The sequence below is a fragment of the Aquarana catesbeiana genome, linkage group LG06 (genome assembly GCF_042186555.1).
Source record: "Aquarana catesbeiana isolate 2022-GZ linkage group LG06, ASM4218655v1, whole genome shotgun sequence".
Lineage (NCBI taxonomy): Eukaryota > Metazoa > Chordata > Amphibia > Anura > Ranidae > Aquarana > Aquarana catesbeiana.
Window position 1 is genome coordinate 59511494 of NC_133329.1, and position 21387 is coordinate 59532880.

A 21387-nucleotide genomic window follows, 5' to 3' on the forward strand; every position below is an offset into this window, starting at 1 on the left:
CCACCACCACCACCACCACCACCACCACCACCACCACCACCACGTTAGGGAGATTCACCCTATTTATCCTGTTTATCGTTATCATAGAGAATGAACGTGAAAAAAAAAAAATCTAAAATGCTGGGTTCCCAGAACAGCAATGGAGGGGACATTTTTCCAATGGGGACACAGGTTCTGATGACCACCATGGATTTCCACATTTGGAGGGATTTACTTTCACTTCCTGTTTTGGCTATGGGACAGGAAGTCAATGGAAATCTCCCCTAAGGCAAAGAACAAAACAAACAACTGACAGGGGGTTATAACCCTCCCTTACTCTATCCAAAATAAAAAGTGTCTTTAATTCTACTTTACCTCCCCAATAACCAGACTAAATTGTATGCGCATTTAACTCCTCAATGACCCCTTTACTGTGCATGTGCATTGTGAGAGCTTCCCCTTTAGCTATTCTCATCTGAATAGCTCTGTGATGTTATAATATTGCTGACACTGTATGCATGACAGGCGGGGCCCCACACTGGCATTTAAGGCGTGGGCCAAACCTTAAGCCCGGGCCCCGCTCTCTGTAATGTCTGCTCATAGGACTCAAGATGGCCTCATAAGATATGAGCGGAGTCGGCTTCCGTTACTAGTTCAATAAACATTCTCTGGAAGGTTAACTTTACTATATGCTAATTATTTCAATCTGAGTAAATGCTTATTGGTTAAGTTCAGTCTAATGCTAGGTGATACTTATGACCTATTGGAGGGAATATCTCTGTATTTCCTGTATCCCCCGGCTATAGCAAGAAAAATAAATAATGCAATACATTGTGGGATACAAAACAGTGGGAAGGCTTTTGATGGACTTTTTGGCATCTTATATGGACATTTGTACGTTTGTGGATTGAGTTTGCACATTTAATTGTGGTCACAAGAACACTTTTTTTTTCATATATAAATGATTGCACTTAACACTTTACCTTTAATGGTTTGTTCATCATTGGTTGGTCTATGATGTACAGTTTGCATGTTAGTATGATGATTTAAAGAAACAGCGCACCATTAGTTCTTGCATTATGTGTAGTGGAAGCCGCAGTCTAGCAGCAGATTCTAGGGGTAGTTTAGTGCAGTGGTTCTCAGCCTCAGTCCTCAAGTACCCCCAATGGGCCATGTTTTGGGAACTTCCCTTAGCTAAAATAGCTCTTATCAATACCATGTCATTGATATTGATTTAAAGCAGCTGTGCAACATAAAGGAAAACCTGAAAACATGGACCGTTGGGGGTAATTGAGGACTGAGGTTGAGAACGACTGGTTTAGTGGATACTGCTCATATCCAAACCAATGCATGACGATAACAGACATTGTTGTTCAGTTTTCTGCTTCATCTCCAGGCTCCATAATTCATCTTCAGATGGTGGTGCGAAATTTCAGGTCCCTTCCTTTCATTCTCTTTTCATATTCCTCGTCAAACATTTTATTCTGCGATTCTGTAAAATGATTTATCCAGTCTCCAACTTCACCTAAATTAAAAGCGGAGAGATAATAACGTCAGCTAGAAAAAGATAGAGATACTTGAAGAGAAATAGAACTGTGGTGACTTTAGTAAAAAGCAACAGGGTCCTTCTAAGTAAGCATCAGATCTCCAGTCCTAGTCTTGTCTGCATGGGGATGGTGGACCCATCATCATTCAGCTGATGTGATGGTTTCACAAATTAGGATTTGATGCTTTTACCTTTTCTCTATGTCTTCTGGTTCTTCTCTGTGTCCATTCTTGTGTGTTTTGTGTTAGACCTCACTCCTTCCTGGCTTCCTAGGCATGAGCACCATACTCTCCCAAGCCTTGTCTTGGTTTTCCATTGGGTATTTACCGACCATTCTACCTTTTGTTACTGCTGGTTCTGTGCTGGTCCCCAATCCTTCCTGACCCTAGTCTCAAACTCCATACTCTACCAAGTTTAGTCTTGGTTATCCATTGGGCATTTAAAGACCATTCTTCCTTTCGTTATTGCTGGTACATTCCGTGTCCATCACCTGACTATCCTGCTACTCAGCACCTATGTCTGTAGAAACCTGACTGTTTTCTTTAGCCCTTGCCTTGACCTCCGGTATCTGTGGTCATGTATTAGCTGTGATTCTGCTTCTGGTTCTTCTCTGTACCCATAGTTTTGTATTTTGTCTTAAGCCGTGTACACATGGGTCAAATGTCAAGAGACAACGGCTGCTTCAAAACAAAAAGTCCAACATTCCGCACATGTTTATGTCAGTCTGTCCAACAGAAGCCGGCCGAGCATGCTGGAAAACCAGCATCCGCTTGACTCCGGATCAGAGCTCTCAGCCAATGATGGGAAGAGCTGATCGGAGTGTTTTGGCGGGAGGACCGCTCCCCTGCCAGAACACAACAGCTCAGCAGGGGAGATTGCTGAACTAACCTTGCATGGTTAGTACAGCTGCTCCGACTGGAGCTGACGTTTTTTTTTCCCGTTTAACCCAAGGGGGTTTGAATGAAAAAAAATAATAGTGCGTACCCGGCTTAAGTCCTCATGATTAGGTTGATGTGATGATTTGATTCTATTACCTCTTTGTCTGTCTTCTTCTTGTGTGTTCTGCCTTGGCCCTTACTCCTTCCTGCCTTTAGTCTCACACCAAGTACTCCACCAAGCCAAGTCTTGGCTATCCATTGGGCATTCAGGCGGGATTTACACTGGTATGACACGACTGTTGTACATCTGTCATCCTACTTTGCCCTGGGACATCGGTCCTACATCGGTCCTACTTCCATCCGACTTGAATGAACAAGATAAGATTGCTCCAACTTTGAGATAGTCCGACTTGTCCTTTGACCAATCAAGACAATCCCAGTGTGACATAAATTCCTTTTACTGCTGCTGTAATCACCATGTTGGATGTCACAAGTTGGGTTGGTCAAGATGGTTAGGACAAGGATCCGACTTTGATCCAACTTCAATGGTATTCAATGGGCTGAAGTAGGACCAAAGTCAGACAAAAGTAGTGCAGAAACCTTTTTCAAAGTCGGACCGACTCGTGTCGGACCAGTTAAGACAGCTCTCATAGGGAATCATTGATTTATCCATGTCATGCGATGATGCGACATGTGCTCCCAAAGTCAGAGCGTATGTCGTACCAGTGTGAACCCAGCCTTAATGACCATTCTTCCTTCCGTTACTGCTGGTTCTGTGTTAGTTATCACTCCTTCCTGGCTCTAGTCTCAAACTCCATACTCTCTCAAGCCTAGGCCTGACTTACGACCATTATCCTTTTCTTTATTGCTAGTTCTGTGTTAGTCTTGACTTCCTGACTCTTGTCTAAAACTCAATAATCTACCAAATCTTGAATATCAATTGGCCATTGAAGGATCATTCTACCTTTCATTGCTGTTAGTAAATTGCATGTCTATTGTCTTACTAGTCTGCTACCCAGACCCAGTGTCATTACAATCCTTACCTTTAGGTTTGGCCCTAGCCCGTCTGATTTTTTTTTTTTTTAACCCAAACTAGAGTCTCAGGCCTGTATATCTTTATGTGACCTAACCTGTGCTATATACATATCAGTTTCTGAGTGTATTCTGTCTTCTACCTTGACTTGCTTCTTAGTAGCTGTGGGCATGTAGAATCTGTAGTTCTGCTCGTATATTGTCTCTCTGCCTGCTATGACTTGCTTGTCTTCAGATAACTCTTCTGCCTAATTCATACCTCTCAACTTTTTGAGATGGGAATGAGGGACACCTATCAGCAAAAGTATGCAGGCATTGGACACACCCCCTGCCACACCCCCTTAAAGGAGAATTGTACGGAAAAAAAAAAGATTGGTTAAACGCACAAGTGCTTTTATGCAGCAATTTAAAAACCAGATGAAAGATTTAGTGCTGGAAAACACCTTTTGATAGGTAAAAAGTGCATTTTTTATACATCTATATACGTCAGACCAAAACAAGGGACAAATGAGGAGGAATGAGGGGGGACAGAGGGACATTGCTCCAAATCAGGGACAGTCCCTCAAAATCAGGGACAGTTGGGAGATATGCCTAATTTTCTGTATCCTGCTTCAGCTTACCTGTGTGTTGGTGCCAGCTAGAAAGGCCCAAGGACCATGACCTTGGAATATAACATATCACAGTCCAAATCTATCTTCTCCTTAGTGAAGACCAGGGCTAGTTAGATATCAAACTTTAGTGGGAGCCTTCTGCCTACCTCTGTTAACAACGAGAACACACAAAAAAAAGCCCCATCTGCTGAAACCCTCAGCTTCTGGCTCTTAAAAACTGTTTATCTCTGGATTTGCCCCTATGCCCCAGCATTGGGCTTCATTGCTGTAGAAGTCACAAAACTTTGAAAATATGGCTAGGAGACCCCTAGTGTTCCTGACAATAGCCCTTGTAATAGCCTGTTATATTGCCATCGGCAGTGTCATTGTTGTGGGGAAATCTAAAAATCAAGTTTAAGCCAAATTAGTAGAAAAGAAAGCTTCACCAAATTCACTCTCTGAATATTCTTTGTCTTAGAAAAAGTGGACAAACACTTAAATCGGTATTTTTTTTAGTGAGCAAGAGCCGTGTACAAAACCTTACCTTTCCTCATGAAGGGCGAACGGGCCTGGTCCAGAATTATAGCAGGAATAGTGGAATAATTTGTCATTGGGTTTTCCTTCATGGCTTTGAAAGAAGTGTGGTGGCAGACCTTATCCAACACTTCTTCTGAGAGGTTCTTCCCCAGAAACTCCATCACTTTTCTTATCTCTCGTTTTGGGTCCTGTTCAAAAACATTTATGTAACATGCTTTGAGGACAACTGTCATGAACGTAACCAACTGATAAGAGGCTGAACCCCCCCTACAACATTTCATTTTAAGCATTCGCATAGCCGTAACAAAAAATTGTAATGTGTCTAACGTGTATTTCCCATAATCGTCAGCTCCATCTAGTGGTCATAATGTGGTATTTTCCTGATTGTGACATTTCATACCACGTTATGGCCAGTAGATGGAGCTGGTGATCATGGAATGTATTATATTACACACAGTACTGGGATTATTTGCAGTAGCTGAGGCATTAGCACAGGTATGAGGTTATGTCCATGATATGTTTAGAGCTGAACTCCAAGCAAACAGATAAATACGTATTTATAAATTAGCCATTTTTACCCACTAAAGGATTTGTTTTTCTGCCCATCTTGTCCTGAAATGTACACACTGTACCCCACATCACAGGCTGAGAGGGGACTTTTTTTGCTGCAGTTGCAATCTCACTCATGGGTCTTCCCTCCACCCTGCGACTGGAGAATGAGAGGAGACGCCACACACTCATGAGCTCATCTCTCTGTCACTCTGCAATCTCCTCCTATCAGCATACTTTTTATACTGCTGAAGGACACCTTTAGCTTTCAAGAAATACTTTTATACCATTACCTCTCAATTCCCCACCTCACCTCCTTCATATCTTCATAAAACACATAGAGGATGTCATGCTTCTCCTTGGCATTCCACCAGCCAATCACATGATTGAACCAGCTTCCCCAGGCAACTAAAAAAGAAAGAAACATGCGTTGTAGTAAAAGTGATAGAGTAGTGAGACTGCTAAGAGCATTTTATCTGCTTTAAAGGTCTTTCAGGAAAGCAGTCAGTGCTTCAGTGGTATAACCCCTTGTTGGTGGAGCCAGTCGTCCTGCACAAGGGGGTACCTTTCTTGCGTGTGCATGCTCATTAATGCTTGGGACCAGCTGGGGCTGTGTTTATGTGGACGTCAACATTATGTTGATGTAGTAGTTACCTGTCACCTATGCCAACATAAATGCATATCAGTCCAACTCCTAGCTAACTATTCTTTGGCTGCCAAGGCATACCTGTAAAGGTGTGAGGCCCTAACTGGTAGTATCCACTACTAGTGACTCCCTTGGGGTGGCAGATGAAGGCTACATCATTCCAGATGACATGGACCGTCTTGCTCCCATGCGGTCCCCACTCTCTCTTGAGCCTTCCCCCACCTATATATATGAACCAGGCAGGAAGGCAGGACCCAAAAAGCGCAAACTGTTGGTGCTATATAAATCTTGTATAATGATAATTAGGGTTGCACCAATACCGGTACCGGTGCCAATACGAAGCATTTGCACAAGCATGGGTACACATGCTCCAATACCTGAAACCGATACTTTTAGACACCGTTCTTTCAGCTGTCAGTGGGATTCCCCCACTGACAGCTGAAATGTAAAAAAAAAAAAAAATGTCAGTTGTTAAGAAACGGGCCGCTGAGTCCTAATCAAGTGATGACTCCTTCAGCTGTCAGTGGGGTTCCCCTGTTGACAGTTGAAGTGTAAACAAAGTGGGCAATGTTTATTAACAACATTGCTCAGCAGCTGAAACAGAAAGATAAAAAGAAACATTGTTTCTTTTTGTATCTTTCGGTTTATTCATTTACAGATCAAAGGGATGAACTTCAATCTATAGATGAAGTCAGTTTAAAGCAACCTGTCAATTGCTTTTTATTGAATGTAATTTTATTCCTGCTTCTTCGGGAAAAGTTTCAGCAAGAACACTCACGGTTAACAGTCAACAACATCAAAATAGAAACACATTGAATGGTCCTCCTACAAATGGTCTTTGTCACCCATGTAACGCCACAGGGCTATGTAATTGGAACTAGGTATCAATAGTCAAATCGTATAGTGTGTGCCTAGTGATATATACGGTATTATATTAGGTAGGTAAAGAGGTTCCCATCATGTCGTTCCTCAGATCAGCGTGGAGTGAGATAGAACCGTGAGTGTTCTTGCTGAAACTTTTCCTGAAGAAGCGGGTTATCTCTTGCGAAACGCAAACTGCGTTGAAATTACAGCAACTCACTGTTCCCTACCATAGGGGAGCCACCAAGAACCTGTATTCAAGGAGTACTAGATGGTTTTGGTTATGTGCTATGTGCAGTTTTTGTGTGTTTTGTATGTTTGATATGTATAAGTGTGCAATTTTTATTATATAATAAATATTTTTTGATACTTTTTATAAAAATTGAGTACCGTTATAGTCCTTATATTTAATTTGTTAGGGTCCATTATTTTGTATATCATGTTTTCATTCCTGCTGCTGCTATAGCTGCGTAGAGGCTGACTGAAGTGTTGTCACTCTTGCTGTTACTGTAGCTGCTTATATCAAGGAAGACATACACAGTGCTCGGGACCCCTAATGGCAATAACTGTGGCGAGTCATAGTTCTATGCCAGATGTATGATAGGAATGGTGAAAAGAGGAACTGCCATTGAAGTGTCCAAAAAAAAAAACAACCACTGCATTTATTCAGGCAAAAAAAAAAAATCTTAAAATCATAAGCCATAAAATAATTTACATGCAGATCCAGTTACCAATAGGTACTTAGGACTTGATAAAGTGCATGCATGTGAAACGCGTTGTTGCGGCAACCCCAGCCCTCCATGTCTCTCTTATGTCTTCCTGTCAGACTACAGCCTGTGTCATCTCGTGTCGGAAACGCCCGTCCGGTCTGTTGGTTCGCCATCTGCTCACACTGTCAACTCTCCCCCCAGCCATCCCCACACTGGCTTGTACAGCCAGGAGTGTTTTATCCTCCACATCGGCTACACAATGAGGATCGGTTTATCTTGTGTCACAGTCAGTTGGTAACTGAATCTGCATGTACTTCATTTTATGGCTTATGATTTTTTATTTATTTTTTTCCATAATTCTTATTGTTTTCTGGATAATTTTGTACAAGCAAAAAGTTATCATGCAGAATGTGTCAAACAACACTTATATTGAAAGAATGGTAAATACAGTATGTGCAGCTCAGCTGATAATAATTTGTACTCTTAACGTAATAATTATTGTTAAGCATGGATCAACAGTTGGACCATTTTACAGTTTAACATTTTTACAATTCTAGATTCCTTGTCAAAAACCCATTCTTACTGAGTCATTTAGAGTATAATAAAATAAGATGAAAATAAAAATAAAATAAAAACAATAAAATAAAAACAAAAATATATAAATTAAATAAATGGCTATTTTTATGTCTGAATAAATATAGTGTTTTTTTGTTGAATACTTCAATGGCAGTTCCTCTTGTTACCATTCCTATCATACATCTGGCATAGAACTATGACTCACCACAATAATTCCCATTAGAGGTCCCGAGCACTGTGTATGTGTTCCTTGATCTGTCCGGCTACTACTCCTAGTGCTTTCACAGCTGCCTGTGTCTCTCCATAGTACTTTCACCCACGTAATCATATGGATTTATGGTTTGAGCGCTTGGTGTGTACGTTTTTGGTTCGTAGCTGCTTAGATGCTGATTGTAGCATTGTCCCTCTTGCTGTAGCTGCTTAGATGTTGGCATTGTTGATAGGGCTGTTGGGGAAAAGCCACACCTGGCTTCATGTACAGACCTTTAGATTGACAGCACATTGCTCTATCTAAAGCAGTGGTTCTCAACCTGGGGGTCGGGACCCCCTCGGGGGTCGAATGACAATTTGCCAGGGGTCACTAAATCCTGGGCTGTTCCTGAAGCCTGCACCGTTCTCCCAGCCTTTTCGCAGCCGCCCATTCATTTCACGGCATGGGTGGGGGGGCAGAGACTAGAGGTCAGCTGACTGGTGAGGAATGTGAAGTGGGAGGGGCTGGAGGAGACCCTATCTCCTGATTTTAGCATAGGTGTCACTGCTGCGAGACATCACAAAGTGGGAGACACAGTGAGTAACACTACCTGTGATTATAGTTGCGAATAAAAGTCCGCACCAAGTTGGCTCAGAACTCCCCCCAGCACTGCCACTCATCCCAACTCTCCGCCAACACTGCCGCTCATCTCATTCCCCCCCCCCCCACACCAAAGAGTAAGAGAAGGAATAAAAATAAAGAATACATGGAAGGGGGAGGAACAAAGAAAAAGGGAGAGAAAGAATAATGCCCCATACACACGGTCGGATTTTCCGACGGAAAATGTCCGATCGGAGCGTGTTGTCGGAAATTCCGACCATGTGTGGGCTCCATCTGACTTTTTCCATCGGATTTTCCGACACACAAAAGTTTGAGAGCAGGAGATAAAATTTTCCGACAATAAATCCGTTGTCGGAAATTCCGATCGTGTGTACACAAATCCGACGCACAAAGTGCCACGCATGCTCAGAATAAATAAAGAGATGAAAGCTATTGGCCACTGCCCCGTTTATAGTCCCGACGTACGTGTTTTAGATCACCGCGTTCAGAACGATCGGATTTTCCGACAACTTTGTGTGACCCGTGTGTATGCAAGACAAGTTTGAGCCAACATCCGTCCGAAAAAATCCTAGGATATTGTTGTCGGAATGTCCGAACAAAGTCCGACCGTGTGTACGGGGCATAAGAGAGAGAACAAGAAAGACGGCTAGAGAGAGGGATGGGGGGGGGGGGGGGGAATTTACGATAGAGATAAAAGGCAAAGAAAGGAGAACAAAGAGAGTGGTACATCCTAAAATGTACCATAAGGGGTTTTAATACTATACAAGTGGAAGGGACTCGGGGACGCTAAATGTCCGTGGGTTAGGGGTGCAAATTACTTGTCTTGCCTTGGGTGCTGACAACCCACGCTACGAAACTTATTTTTCTGTTAGGGGTCCCCACAACTTGGGAAATGTTATCAAGGGGTCACAGCACTGGAAGGGTTGAGAATCACTGATCTAAAGGAATTAGGGAAATTATGTACAAGCCCTGCTAAGTCCCTCCTACCTCCTCCAGCACAGGAGAAATCAAGCCTCCTGTTGGCATTTGCCATTTACAAATAGGTCATTAGCATTTATTTTATGACCGGTGACATCCGAGGCGTAGCTTGAAGCTTGTGGGCTCTGATGCAAAAGTTGACCTGGCCCCCCACTAGGGTTGCCACATCATCCCTCTAATCCAGGACACATATTAATTACACAGGTTCTGAGGCTGATTTAATACAGATAAAGCACCAAGTGAATTTAATTACCACCTTAATCAGCCACAGAACCTGTGTACTTAATGTGTGTCCTGGATTAAAGGGATGATGTGGCAACCCTGCCCCCCACACTACCACCCACCACTTCCACCATGTGTGCAGATACACCCACCAAGATACTCAACGTAGCTTAAGAGTTCCCAGAGTTCCTCCTCACATTAGAGGACAGGGATCACCCATGGAGAATCAGAGGACAGGGATCACCCATGGAGAATCAGAGGACAGGGATCTCCGATGGAGAATCAGAGGACAGGGACCCCTGGCAGGTCTTTGGCAGAGCTCCTTTCCATTTCCAGCACTATAAACAGCCCCCCCCCCCCCCACACACACACACACTACACAGGGCTGAAATCACATTCCTTTACACACAGCCTGTCAGTCTTCACAGGGTGTATCTGGCTTTTATGTTGCCCTTCTGACCTGTGAAATTCTCTGGTCGGAACGGCAGTGTAGTTGCAGTAGGCAGATACACCCTGTGCAGATCATGGCTGACTGGCTGTATTGTAAAGCAATGTGATTTCAGCCCTGCTGTGGAGGAGCAGTATAGAGTGCTGTACTGGGAAAGAAGCTCAGCAGCAGGCATAGCATCCAGGGCGGAGGGGGTGGTCAGGGGGCTTTGGGGGGAGGGTGCAACTTAAATCTGGGGGGTCAAAGCCATGTGACATGAAATCTGGAGCCTGCAGCCCCTCAGGGGCCCCTCAGGAGGTGTGAAGGGATTTGTTCTAGCAATTTCTGAAGGTTTCTCTGTCAGTGTTGGCAGGTGTTGGGGGGAAGGTCACCTCCCAGGGGTACGTGTCTTTTCTCCAGTTGTCAAGGAAGTGGGGTAAGTGGACATCCCTGGGTGGGGGGTACAGAGAATACCAGCTAGTGACTAGAAGACACTGAGCAGTGTCATACCTCACCAGTGACATTGGTCCTTCGTGGCTACAGGACGGCACTCTCCTCCTCTTAACTCGCTGAGCTCGGTTACCATTCCATGTTGACAGCACAGACACTTCCCCATCCTGGGCTGTTCTCACCTCGTGCTCCTCTCCATTCAGGAAATGGCTCACAGCTTCTCCCCAGCCAATGAGAACAGAGGGGTGTGGACTGTGGAAGGCAAAGTGGAAGCCCAGTACTGGAGCGTGGCTGTGGGGCCCTAGGGCAGATCGGAGCTGGACTTTGTGGAGGATTTGATAATATGACAGGGAGGCTGCAGGGGCCCCCTGGAGCTAGGGCCAGTGTTGCGATTGTGACCCCTGCAACCCCTTATGCTACGCCCATGGGTGACATGTCCATTTGCCTTAAAAAAAATTCTGTTCATTTCTTTTGGAATAAAAAAACTAGAGCCTTTAGATGAGCTTAAAGTCTACACATACCTTCGCCCTTTAGGAACTTTTCCACATACTGATCCCAGGTCCCGGGATCTGGCTGAGTCTTATTCATCTGATCAAAGAAATAATATGACACCGCAGTGTCCTTTACATTTCGAGCAAAGTAAACTGCCTGCAAGTGGAAGAATAATACACCATCATTGTTTTGTATATGCTGAAAATGATCTTGTAAACTTTATCTTTTGGGAAGTATTTCTTGTGATCTACATATGGTCTGGAGAAACAAATGATACTGAGGAGTCAAAAACTTTATTAGCCAAACCAGTATTTCCCAGAGACTGGTGGTAATCCGACTTATTCAGAATTTACAGGCAATAACACCTTATAGGCCAAGTGACGGCCACCAGTTGCAGAGACTAGGTGAAGCTTGTTGATTGGGAAGACCTCACAGAAGGTGTGTAAACCCAGGAACTCAACGCAGAGGTCTCACCAGCAGAGTGTGCAAGGGATATATCAAATAGTGATGAGCTGAACTGCCCTGGGTTCAGTTCGGACAAGGTTTGGTGAACTTTAAAGAAGTTTGGCTGCTAAACCCAAACCCCATTGAAATCAATAGGAGCAGAATCTGTCAAATTAAAAATGCTAATTTTTTTGGGCAATCGGTAAGGGGTGTCAAAAGATTTGTTCCAAGCAGCCAGGAGCATTGATTTTTTTTAAAGCACTAACATTTGCAAGGGGAAAAAAAAAAGTTTTAAATTGTCGGCAACTGACATGCCCCTCAAGGCTTCTTTTTTAGAAGAAAAAATGGCATACAGACCCCAAATGTCTCCCAAAATACATTAGCACCCCTAGGTGTCTTGTATTGTGGTGGATGACTCTGGAGAGCAGAGAATCCCATATGTCTGGCTTTACCACCCACTAATACAGGGGGGGGTCATAGGAGCAATAGGGGGCGGGGCTCTCTGTAAGCACCAATCAGGAGGAGGGAAATCTGCTGCAAACTCACTAATCACATCGTACCAGACACAGGGAGATCAGAGTACACTGGATCATTCTCTATGGAGGAGAGGGCGGGGACTCAGAACAGAGGGGTGGGACTTTCACACCCACAATCGCCACTATCTATAGGAAGAAGGGTGGAACCTCCGAACAGTTGGGCAGAAACATTGGCATGGAGGGGCAGGACCTCTGAACAGTTGGGTGGATTCTGCGCCATGGAGGGGCAGGACCTCCGAACAGATTGGCAGATCCTTGCATAGAGGGGCGGGACAGTGCTTCTCCTGAGGGGTATCCTCCGGAGCTGGGAGCCCGGGGTCCGGCCCGACACTGAGTACCGCAAATACTTCCCCACCTGTACTTTCTCCTGGGGCACCGAGCCCAGCAATGTCCCCATCCCCGATCAATCGGACCAATTGGACGGACACATCCTCAGCCAGATCCACTGACTGCCCAGGGAAAAGGACGATGACGCCATCTACCCCGAACTACTGGACATGACCATGTCCCTTCTGCCTGGGGGGGGCAGCCCCCTGAAATATTCCGCCCAAGGCAAATACCTTGTTTGCCTCGTGGTACATACGCCCCTGCACCCATCCACCCAGAAGGAGTGGAATGGATCCCCTTAGTTTTTTTTTTTTGTGGATGGTCTGTTTACATTCACCGCTCTATAGTGAATGGAGGACCTGATAACAGGCTGTAGAAAGATAAATCTCACTTGAAGAGAAATCTGCTTGTTTCAATGCGGGATAAGGGGAGAACTAGGTAGGCTGTACGAGGCCCCATGATTTCTAACAGTGGCCCTGCTTACGTGGCCAAGGATTCCTGGCAAGGAAAGTGAATGGGCAGACGTCAGTTGTTGTTAAGGAGATGGCGGATTCAAGCACTTGTTGCTTCCCTAGCAACCATTGACAGCCTTAGATCCTCACCAAATGCCCTAAACATTCGGAAGAACCCGAACAGCCAGTGTTCTATCCAAACTTATGTTCGGACCAAACACTTAGCTCATTCCTGATAACAAGCTGTCAAGTGATTTAACTTTCCAGAATTTACCAGATCAGAGTTAGGTAGACAAACCCTTTATGTAGACTGACCCTTTATTATGTCCTTTATTATGTATCACCAGAAATGTCTGTAACTGTCCGCTTGTCACTTTAAACCTTTGTTCAGCACTGACTGACAGGTGGAACCTTTATTGCCTTCCTCTTGTTTCTCTGGGGAATGTTTTAATCATCAGACACTTCCTGCTTCCTCTAGTTTTGGAAAAAGGGGCTCTCATTAATTCAGCATTCACAGGCAAGTCAGCAGTACCTCGTGGGAAGGCGATTGCTTATGGAAGTTTTCTAAAGTTTAAAGTTTGCACCCCTTGGCAAGCAGAGCAAGGTATGCAGTAAAGGTGCATTGTCATTGTCAGTATATATGTTTTTAGACACAAATTGAGTCCATGCTGTTAGTTAAAAGATATGCTGTAGACAATCCACATGTTTGATCATATAGTCATGTTTCCTTAAATGTTTAATGTTAATTTAGATATATGTGTGCAGATAATGGAACACCACTTTGTAACTCCACATTTGTGATTCTGTTGTAACCCTCTTTTGGTGACCTCTGTAAACGAATGTATTGTATGTTATTTTACAGTTTTCACGGTGCTTATGGTGCTTAAGGTGTTTAAGGAGTCAAAGGGATTAATCTCTGTGGTGTTCAACCTTAATGCACACCTTTGAGGCAAAAGAATAAAAGTACTGCACCCATAAGAAGCTCTCCTCGTTATTTACTCAAGCCAATGGGGTCGCTACAGTGAAAACTTGTCGCTGAGGTGGAGACTCGATGCCCCATCTCTGTCATCGCTGTTTTCATAAAACTGTGAGTAAGGGCTTCCCAATGCCTCGCAAGGACACGTGCGGACGCCATCTTAGCAACAGAGAATAGGCCGAAAAGTAAACGCGTCACATGGACATTTAAATATAGCGGGCTGCTTTATACGCGGTCTGGAAATCGCCTTTAATTAGTATACGAACCAATTAATTTATATTTTACTAAAGCATTGATTGTTATTATATTCGTGATATGAGTGCCTAGTGTCTAGAGGCCTAGTGTCAAAATGTAAACAATGCTATCTCCTAAGTTCCTAATCCACTAAACTGTTAATCACGTAAAGGGTAAATTGTCTGGTCAAAAATATCAGCAGTATATTCGTACTTCTGCTGAGCCGAAGACCTTGATACAAGAATGAAGGAGATTAAAGCCAAGGAAGCGTTAGTACACCAACAGTATGAGTCCATTTGCCGTAATCACTCCACTACCTCATACGTTGTTAAAAGAATGGATGCATGCAGCACGTTAACAGCTGAAATCTGCAACCTCACCAGCAAACGGCTAGAGAATGTGGAGGGAACCTTTAATGATCAACTTGAGAAGGAAAGAGTGAGGATGGTACTTAAAGAAGAGCACGAGTCAGTCTTTGGAAACACGGAAACAGAAACTGTCCTCTCAGAGTCATTACCAGACTCTAGCTCAAGCTCGAGAGCCACTTCCATATCTTCTAGCAAACGCGCAGACGCAGAAGCCTACCTTGCAGCCAAGATGGAACAGGCAAAGGCGATGCAACAGATGTGTGAGCAACAAGTTAAGCTGAGCAAAATGGAGGCAGAAACTAAACTTAAGTTAGATGAGCAAAAGACAAGACTGCAACAGCTACAAGCAGAAAATGAAGTCAAGGTAGCTGCAGCAAGAGTGAACGCTTACAATGCCTGTGATATTTTTGAATATTGTGAACAGGAGACAGACTACAAGGTACAAAACCTTTACAAAAAAAATGAACGACAAACCTCATTGAATCCGAAAGCTGTGCCATTTCAACCTTCAAATACACCTCTTGAAGTGTCAAGACCACAAGAAGAAGGTAGTCTAATTCCAGAACTCGCAAGTCTGTTCATCTCCAACCGTCTCCCTATACCTGAACCAACTATATTTACAGGTGATCCTTTAAAGTTCATAGATTGGAAGATATCCTTTAAGGCGCTGATTGATCAAAAATCAATTCCTGTGTGTGAAAAAATGTTGCACTTGTAGGAGGTATCTCGGTGGTGAAGCTCATAAAGGTAGTGGAAGGTTTCTTATATCGGAATTCAGAAGATGCTTATCTAGGTGCCTGGGGAATCCTACAGGACAGGTATGGGAGGTCTATTCATAGTGCAAAGAGCTTTCAGAGAAAGGCTAACTAAATGGCCAAAGATATCAGCAAACGACCCTGCAGCATTAAGAGAGTTTGCGGATTTCCTTCAAGGCTGTGTGGAGGCCATTCCCCACGTTTAAGGCCTAGCTATTCTAAATGATTGTGAAGAAAACCACAAGCTTCTCAAGAAACTGTCTGAATAGGTCGTGCATAGATGGAGTCGCATCGTTGTGGACGAATTAGACAAGTCTCAAAAATACCCAACCTTTGCTCGTTTCACAGAGTACCTGCAAAAGGAAGCCAAGATAGCATGCAACCCCATTGCCTCCCCCTTCCTCCTCAGTACCAAGACCACAGATGAGAGAATATCCAAAAGAGCCAAGGCGCTTAACACAAGCACTCAAATGAAGCCCTCCACCTCCAGTGTTCCAGAGATCTCAGCTTCAAGACCAAAACCACCCTGCCTAGCCTGCAAAGACAAAACGCACAGTGTTGCTATTGAATTTTGCAGCAAGGACCATCGATGAAAGGAAGGCCTTCATTTATGAAAACCACCTCTGTTTTGGTTGCTTAAGAAAGGGCTATACTTCAAAATACTGCAAAGGAAGACACACATGTAGCATATGTAGTCATCGTCAACCTGTTTGCACATACAGAGAAACACTGAGCCTGTCAAAACGCCAAACGATGACTCAGTAGCTACGGGAGATAAGGTAAACGACAGCGTTCCCAAAGTTACGTCCCATACATTAACAAGCTTACTCTTGCCACCTCCTGCATTGTTCCAGTTCTGTTGTCAGCTGCGGCGGAGCCTCAGAGAGAAATCCTCACTTACGCCTTACTTGACACGCAGAGTGATTCAACCTTTATTTTGGCAGACCTGGTATCTAAGCTAATTGTGAGCACCAAGCCATTACAGCTAAAGCTCAGCACCATGGCAGCCATTGATACAGTTATATCAAGCCAAATTGCTCACAGTCCAATTTAGGTTTCAACTCTAAAGCTATAGTCCAACTCCATCAAGCCTATATGAGAAACTTCATTCCAGTAGATAAGTCTCACATCGCCACCAAGAAGACTGCACTTCAGTGGCCACACCTCAAGCATTTGGCAAACAAGTTACAGCCACTTCAAGACTATGAAGTCGGACTACTGATCGGTTACGATTGCCCATTAGCACTGGCTCCCTTGGAGGTCATTATGGGCTCCGAAGATGAACCCTTTGCTCAAAAAACTATGCTCGGCTGGAGCATCATAGGATCAGCAAATCCACAGCTTGATAGACAGGGTAGCCAGAGCTTCGTACACAGAGTCGCAGTAAAAGAAATGCCAATGCCCCCGGTCACTGATGTGTTAAAGGCTTTAGAAATGGACTTCTCTGAAAGAAATTATGAAGATAAGTATGTGTCTCAAGATGACGTTCGTTTTGTGCAGTTTCTCTCTGAAACCATAATGAAAAGGAAAGATGGACACTATGAAATGCCTTTACCCTTCAAAGACAACAGTCAACCAACACTACCAAACAATAAGAGGCTGGCCATTATTCGACTTCAACATCTAAAGAAAAGGTTAAAGGCCAATAAACAGTACTACGAACACTATACTGCATTCATGGAAGAAACGATCAGAAAAGGTGATGCAGAACCAGCCCTTTCATTATCAGAGGAAGAAACAGTGTGGTACATCCCACATCACGGGGTTTATCACCCCAAGAAGCCAGACAAGTTAAGAGTCATCTTTGATTGTTCAGCAAAGTTTCAAGGCATCTCAATAAACGACACCTTAACGACACCTTAATGACAGGTCCCAACCTGATAAATTCTCTAGTGGGAGTCCTCTGTCGCCTCAGGAAGGAAGCAGTTGCTGTGATATGCGACATTGAAAAGATGTTCCACCAGTTCTACATCCCCCCAGAAATGCGCAATTACTTAAGGTTCCTTTGGTGGGAGAACGGCCAGTTAGAAACAGAACCAAAGGAATACAGAATGGCAGTTCACCTCTTCAGTGCCAGTTCATCTACAGGATATGCCAACTTTGGCCGCAAGTATCTTGCACAACAACACAAGGCAGAATATCCTTCAGCATCAGCTTTCATTGAGAAGAACTTTTATGTCGACGATGGCCAACCAGTGTTTCAACAATAAGTGAGGCTACAAATCTAATCCTCAAAGCGCAAGGATTATGTAAAAATGCTGGCTTAAGGCTGCATAAGTTCAACTCTTATAAAAGCGACGTCCTGTCTTGTGTAGCTCCAACAGAAAGAGCAACAACTAGTAAACCTCTCAAACTTAAAACAAGAAAAACGGAGGCGCCTCTGGGTGAAGACTTTAAAACAATTTAATAAAAAGGCAACAACAAGGTTTGCACTCGCATTTACAAAGAAAGTATCAAGCATAAAAAAGTCCCAAGGCAATCAAAGGTGTCCGTGAGGTCATCTCTTCCAGCCGTGGATGTGTGTCCTCTGTCTTGTTCCCGAAGCGCTGGATGCATATCGGCCGACAGCGAGGGAGAACGCCAGAGCGAGGCTTGAGAAGCAAACAGTGATCCGGGCAAGGGATGATGACGTCACACACTGTGCGGCGCGTTTTCTGAGCCGGCTAGCCGTGAGTGACGTGACGGCTGCGCTCCTTTGTCAAGCTCAACATCAAAAGGACAAGTACTTGGCATTCAGTGGTCAATTGAAAACGACACCTTCAGTTTCAGCGTTGACATAAAGGATCGACCCTCAACTCGTCGTGGTATCCTGTCAGTTGTAGCCTCTCTTTATGATTCTATAGGCTTCATAGCTCCCTTCATACTGAGTGTCAAGTGCATTCTCCAGGAGCTTTGTCGCAGGGGCATCAGTTGGGATGAAGCACTTCCTGAGAGCTTAAAGCGGAGGTCCACCTATCTATCATTTTTTTTTTTTTTTAGTTCATTCACAACCTTTTCTTCTCAGCATTACATACTCACATATTGTGTGTAATATGTCCGCCTGTGTCAGATTTCGTCGGAAAGAATAACTTATATTATTCACTGCAGGTGGTTTCCATCTTCATTGTGGGCATTTGAAGCCCACAAGCATTTATTTCCTGGATGTGGTGAATGCTGTGCTCCCAGCATTCACCGCTCGTTCCCGCACATGCTCAGTGGCATCCTGGGAAGCCCGAGACTAGCTCCCAGGGGACACTGGGGAGTCTGGGAGAGGCTAGAAACACGCCTACTCCCACGGGAGGAGAACCAGGAAGTGCAAAGAAGAATAGAAAAATAAAAGGTAATTACGGCGATTTAAATTTTTTTAAACGGCGTGTCAGCATCTAGGCAAGGAAGAGAATACATACAGATATTGTTCAAAATTTGGGTGGAACCCTGCTTTAAGCCCACGGTGGGAGGCCTGGAAGAGTAGTCTGCAAGCTTTAAGGAAAATCAAGATACCCAGATGCTACCATCCTGACTTCGGTAACATAGTGAAGGTGGAACTACACTTTTCCAATGCCAGCAACGTAGGATATGGTGCCTGTTCTTACCTTAGGTACAAAAATGACAGAAGTCAAGTTCACTGCAGCTTCGTGATGGCTAAAGGAGGAGTCGCGACGACGAAGATCGTGAGCATCCCAAGGCTTGAACTCTCAGCTGCAGTCACTGCAGCAAGATGGAGTGTCGTGTTCATGGCAGAACTTGAAATAGAAAAAGACGGTCTAGTTCGTCGAGTCAGGGTGCTAGTGGGTGACTGAAGATTGCAAAATAAGGACTATGTATCAAATCCCTCAATTATTGAACGTCCTATTTAAAAGCTAGTAGTTTTCATAGAAAGTAAATGAGTTGCCAGTTTAGTGATTCACTAGCATACCACCACGCAATACAGTAGCCAGTCACAGAGGTATCTAACAAGCTACATTGTGTAAGACTCATGTTTTTTATAGCGGCCACAGTTATGTTCTGTAAATAAAGTCCTATTCGTCATAACATAATTTGGTGGGAGTGTAACTGTCCGCTTGTCACTTTAAACCTTTGTTCAGCACTGACTGACAGGTGGGACCTTTATTGCCTTCCTCTTGTTTCTCTGGGGAATGTTTTAATCATCAGACACTTCCTGCTTCCTCTAGTTTTGGAAAAAGGGGCTCTCATTAATTCAGCATTCACAGGCAAGTCAGCAGTACCTTGTGGGAAGGCGATTGCTTATGGAAGTTTTCTAAAGTTTAAAGTTTGCACCCCTTGGCAAACGGAGCAAGGTATGCAGTAAAGGTGCATTGTCATTGTCAGTATATATGTTTTTAGACACAAATTGAGTCCATGCTGTTAGTTAAAAGATATGCTGTAGACAATCCACATGTTTGAACTTATAGTTATGTTTCCTTAAATGTTTAATGTTAATTTAGATATGTGTGTAGATAAAGGAACACCATTGGAACTCTGTGGTGTTCAACCTTAATGCACACCTTTGAGGCAAAAGAATAAAAGTACTGCACCCGACAGATGCTCTCCTCTCGTTATTTACTCAAGCCAATGGGGCCGCCACAATGTCTATTGTCATAAGTTCCAATGGCAATTATGGAAAGAACAGCACCTGACTAGACAATGCCTTTTTAGGTGTGGCAGAAGTGGTAATAACAAAAGTGGATTTTGCAAAGTTCTGATAATGGTACCCAGCAGCAGATCATGGTCTGGGAAATGTTATATTAAACAAAACTTTCTCCCCTTAACCCCAAAAGATGATGGAATGTTTATAAAGGACACTTTTTTCATTGTGGTGTTCCCAATTATCCCATCCTCACTCCTACCTTACACTTTTGCTCCCAAAAAGATTTTGGCACCAGCTCAAACGGAAGATGGGTTTTTATTTTTCGGGGAGATGGTGTATTATTCAAAACATCCAAACCTGAAGAAAGAAGTGAAGTTGTCAATAGCAAGTTCAGAATTTCATGAGTCAAGTTGTTTGAAACCTGATCCAAGCTTACCAGAAGGCAAGGGAGGTGGGGCGAACTTCTCTAAAAATGGAGAACGTATATAGGTAGGAGCACGCTTGGTCTTCTCTACCTCACCATCATTCATTATGGAGTCCACAATTTCTTGCATCCATGTTGTGCCTAAAAACATCTCAGATGAAAATAGCAATTTAAAAGGGGAAAAAAGAAAAAGTAGAATTAAAAGGTCAACCGAGGTCCACAATCTTAGCTACAGACCCTATCAACAGTGCTCATTTAGTGGATCTTCTCACTAAAGCATAGGGAAGCCCACCAAATTTGTGAAATCTGACTATCTTGACTATAATAATCTGTATTTCTCAGAATAAATCTATTTACTAGGCACAACTGGTGAAGCATGAAGAAGGGGTGAATAATCTTAGCCCTAAACAAGAGGAGAATGGTCAAAGTGATCACATTTTCCTAGAGGGAGAATATATTTTACTTTAGTGAGTACACTTTTTTTTAAAGATTTTTGATAAAATGAATGGTCTGGTGATCGGGTCTCTTTAAAGGAAAGGGTTTATCACCAGCAAGGCTTCAGTACAAATGCAACCAGCAACTACACTCTTGGGCTAGTGAGAACAGTGAGTATTAAAGGACCAACTTATTAATTATTATATCAAAGTGGCCGAACAGTGGAATTCATATAAGCATGCAAAGACATTACAAACTAGACACACTGTAAACATTTGGGATTGGTTATGAAAATCCAAAGGGATACAGAGCCCTAACATATCACTAGTAGAGCTATTAATATAGATTTCTCACCAGGGGTTCATATTTATATATTCTGATGTCAAATATTATTTTTATTTATTTTTTTTTCAAAATGTGATAAGCCAGTATCCCCATATATTCAGTAAAATCCAGCAAAGGGATGGCCCAATTCAGCAAAGAGGCAGCCCAATCCAGCAAAAAGACAGTCCAATTCAACAAACCCATTCAGCAAAGAGACAGCCCCATACATTCAGCAATGATACAGCCCAATCCAGCAGAGAC

General features: G+C 43.5%; 1 protein-coding gene across 3 annotated transcripts in view; it reads right to left on the reverse strand.

Annotated features, from left to right (window-relative positions):
- Window positions 1–886: 886 nt before the first annotated feature.
- The window catches only part of LOC141148501 (sulfotransferase 1C1-like), a 37022-nt gene continuing 16521 nt past the window's right edge, over window positions 887–21387 (reverse strand). For all 3 annotated transcript variants that reach the window (XM_073636023.1, XM_073636022.1, XM_073636024.1), the window contains exons 3-8: window positions 20380–20508; window positions 20203–20300; window positions 11314–11440; window positions 5425–5519; window positions 4570–4750; window positions 887–1504 (exon numbers count right to left, since the gene is read on the reverse strand). In XM_073636023.1, coding sequence (XP_073492124.1) covers window positions 1392–1504; window positions 4570–4750; window positions 5425–5519; window positions 11314–11440; window positions 20203–20300; window positions 20380–20508 — 743 coding nt within the window. In that variant the 3' untranslated portion in view covers window positions 887–1391. The remainder of the gene's footprint in view (window positions 1505–4569; window positions 4751–5424; window positions 5520–11313; window positions 11441–20202; window positions 20301–20379; window positions 20509–21387) is intronic.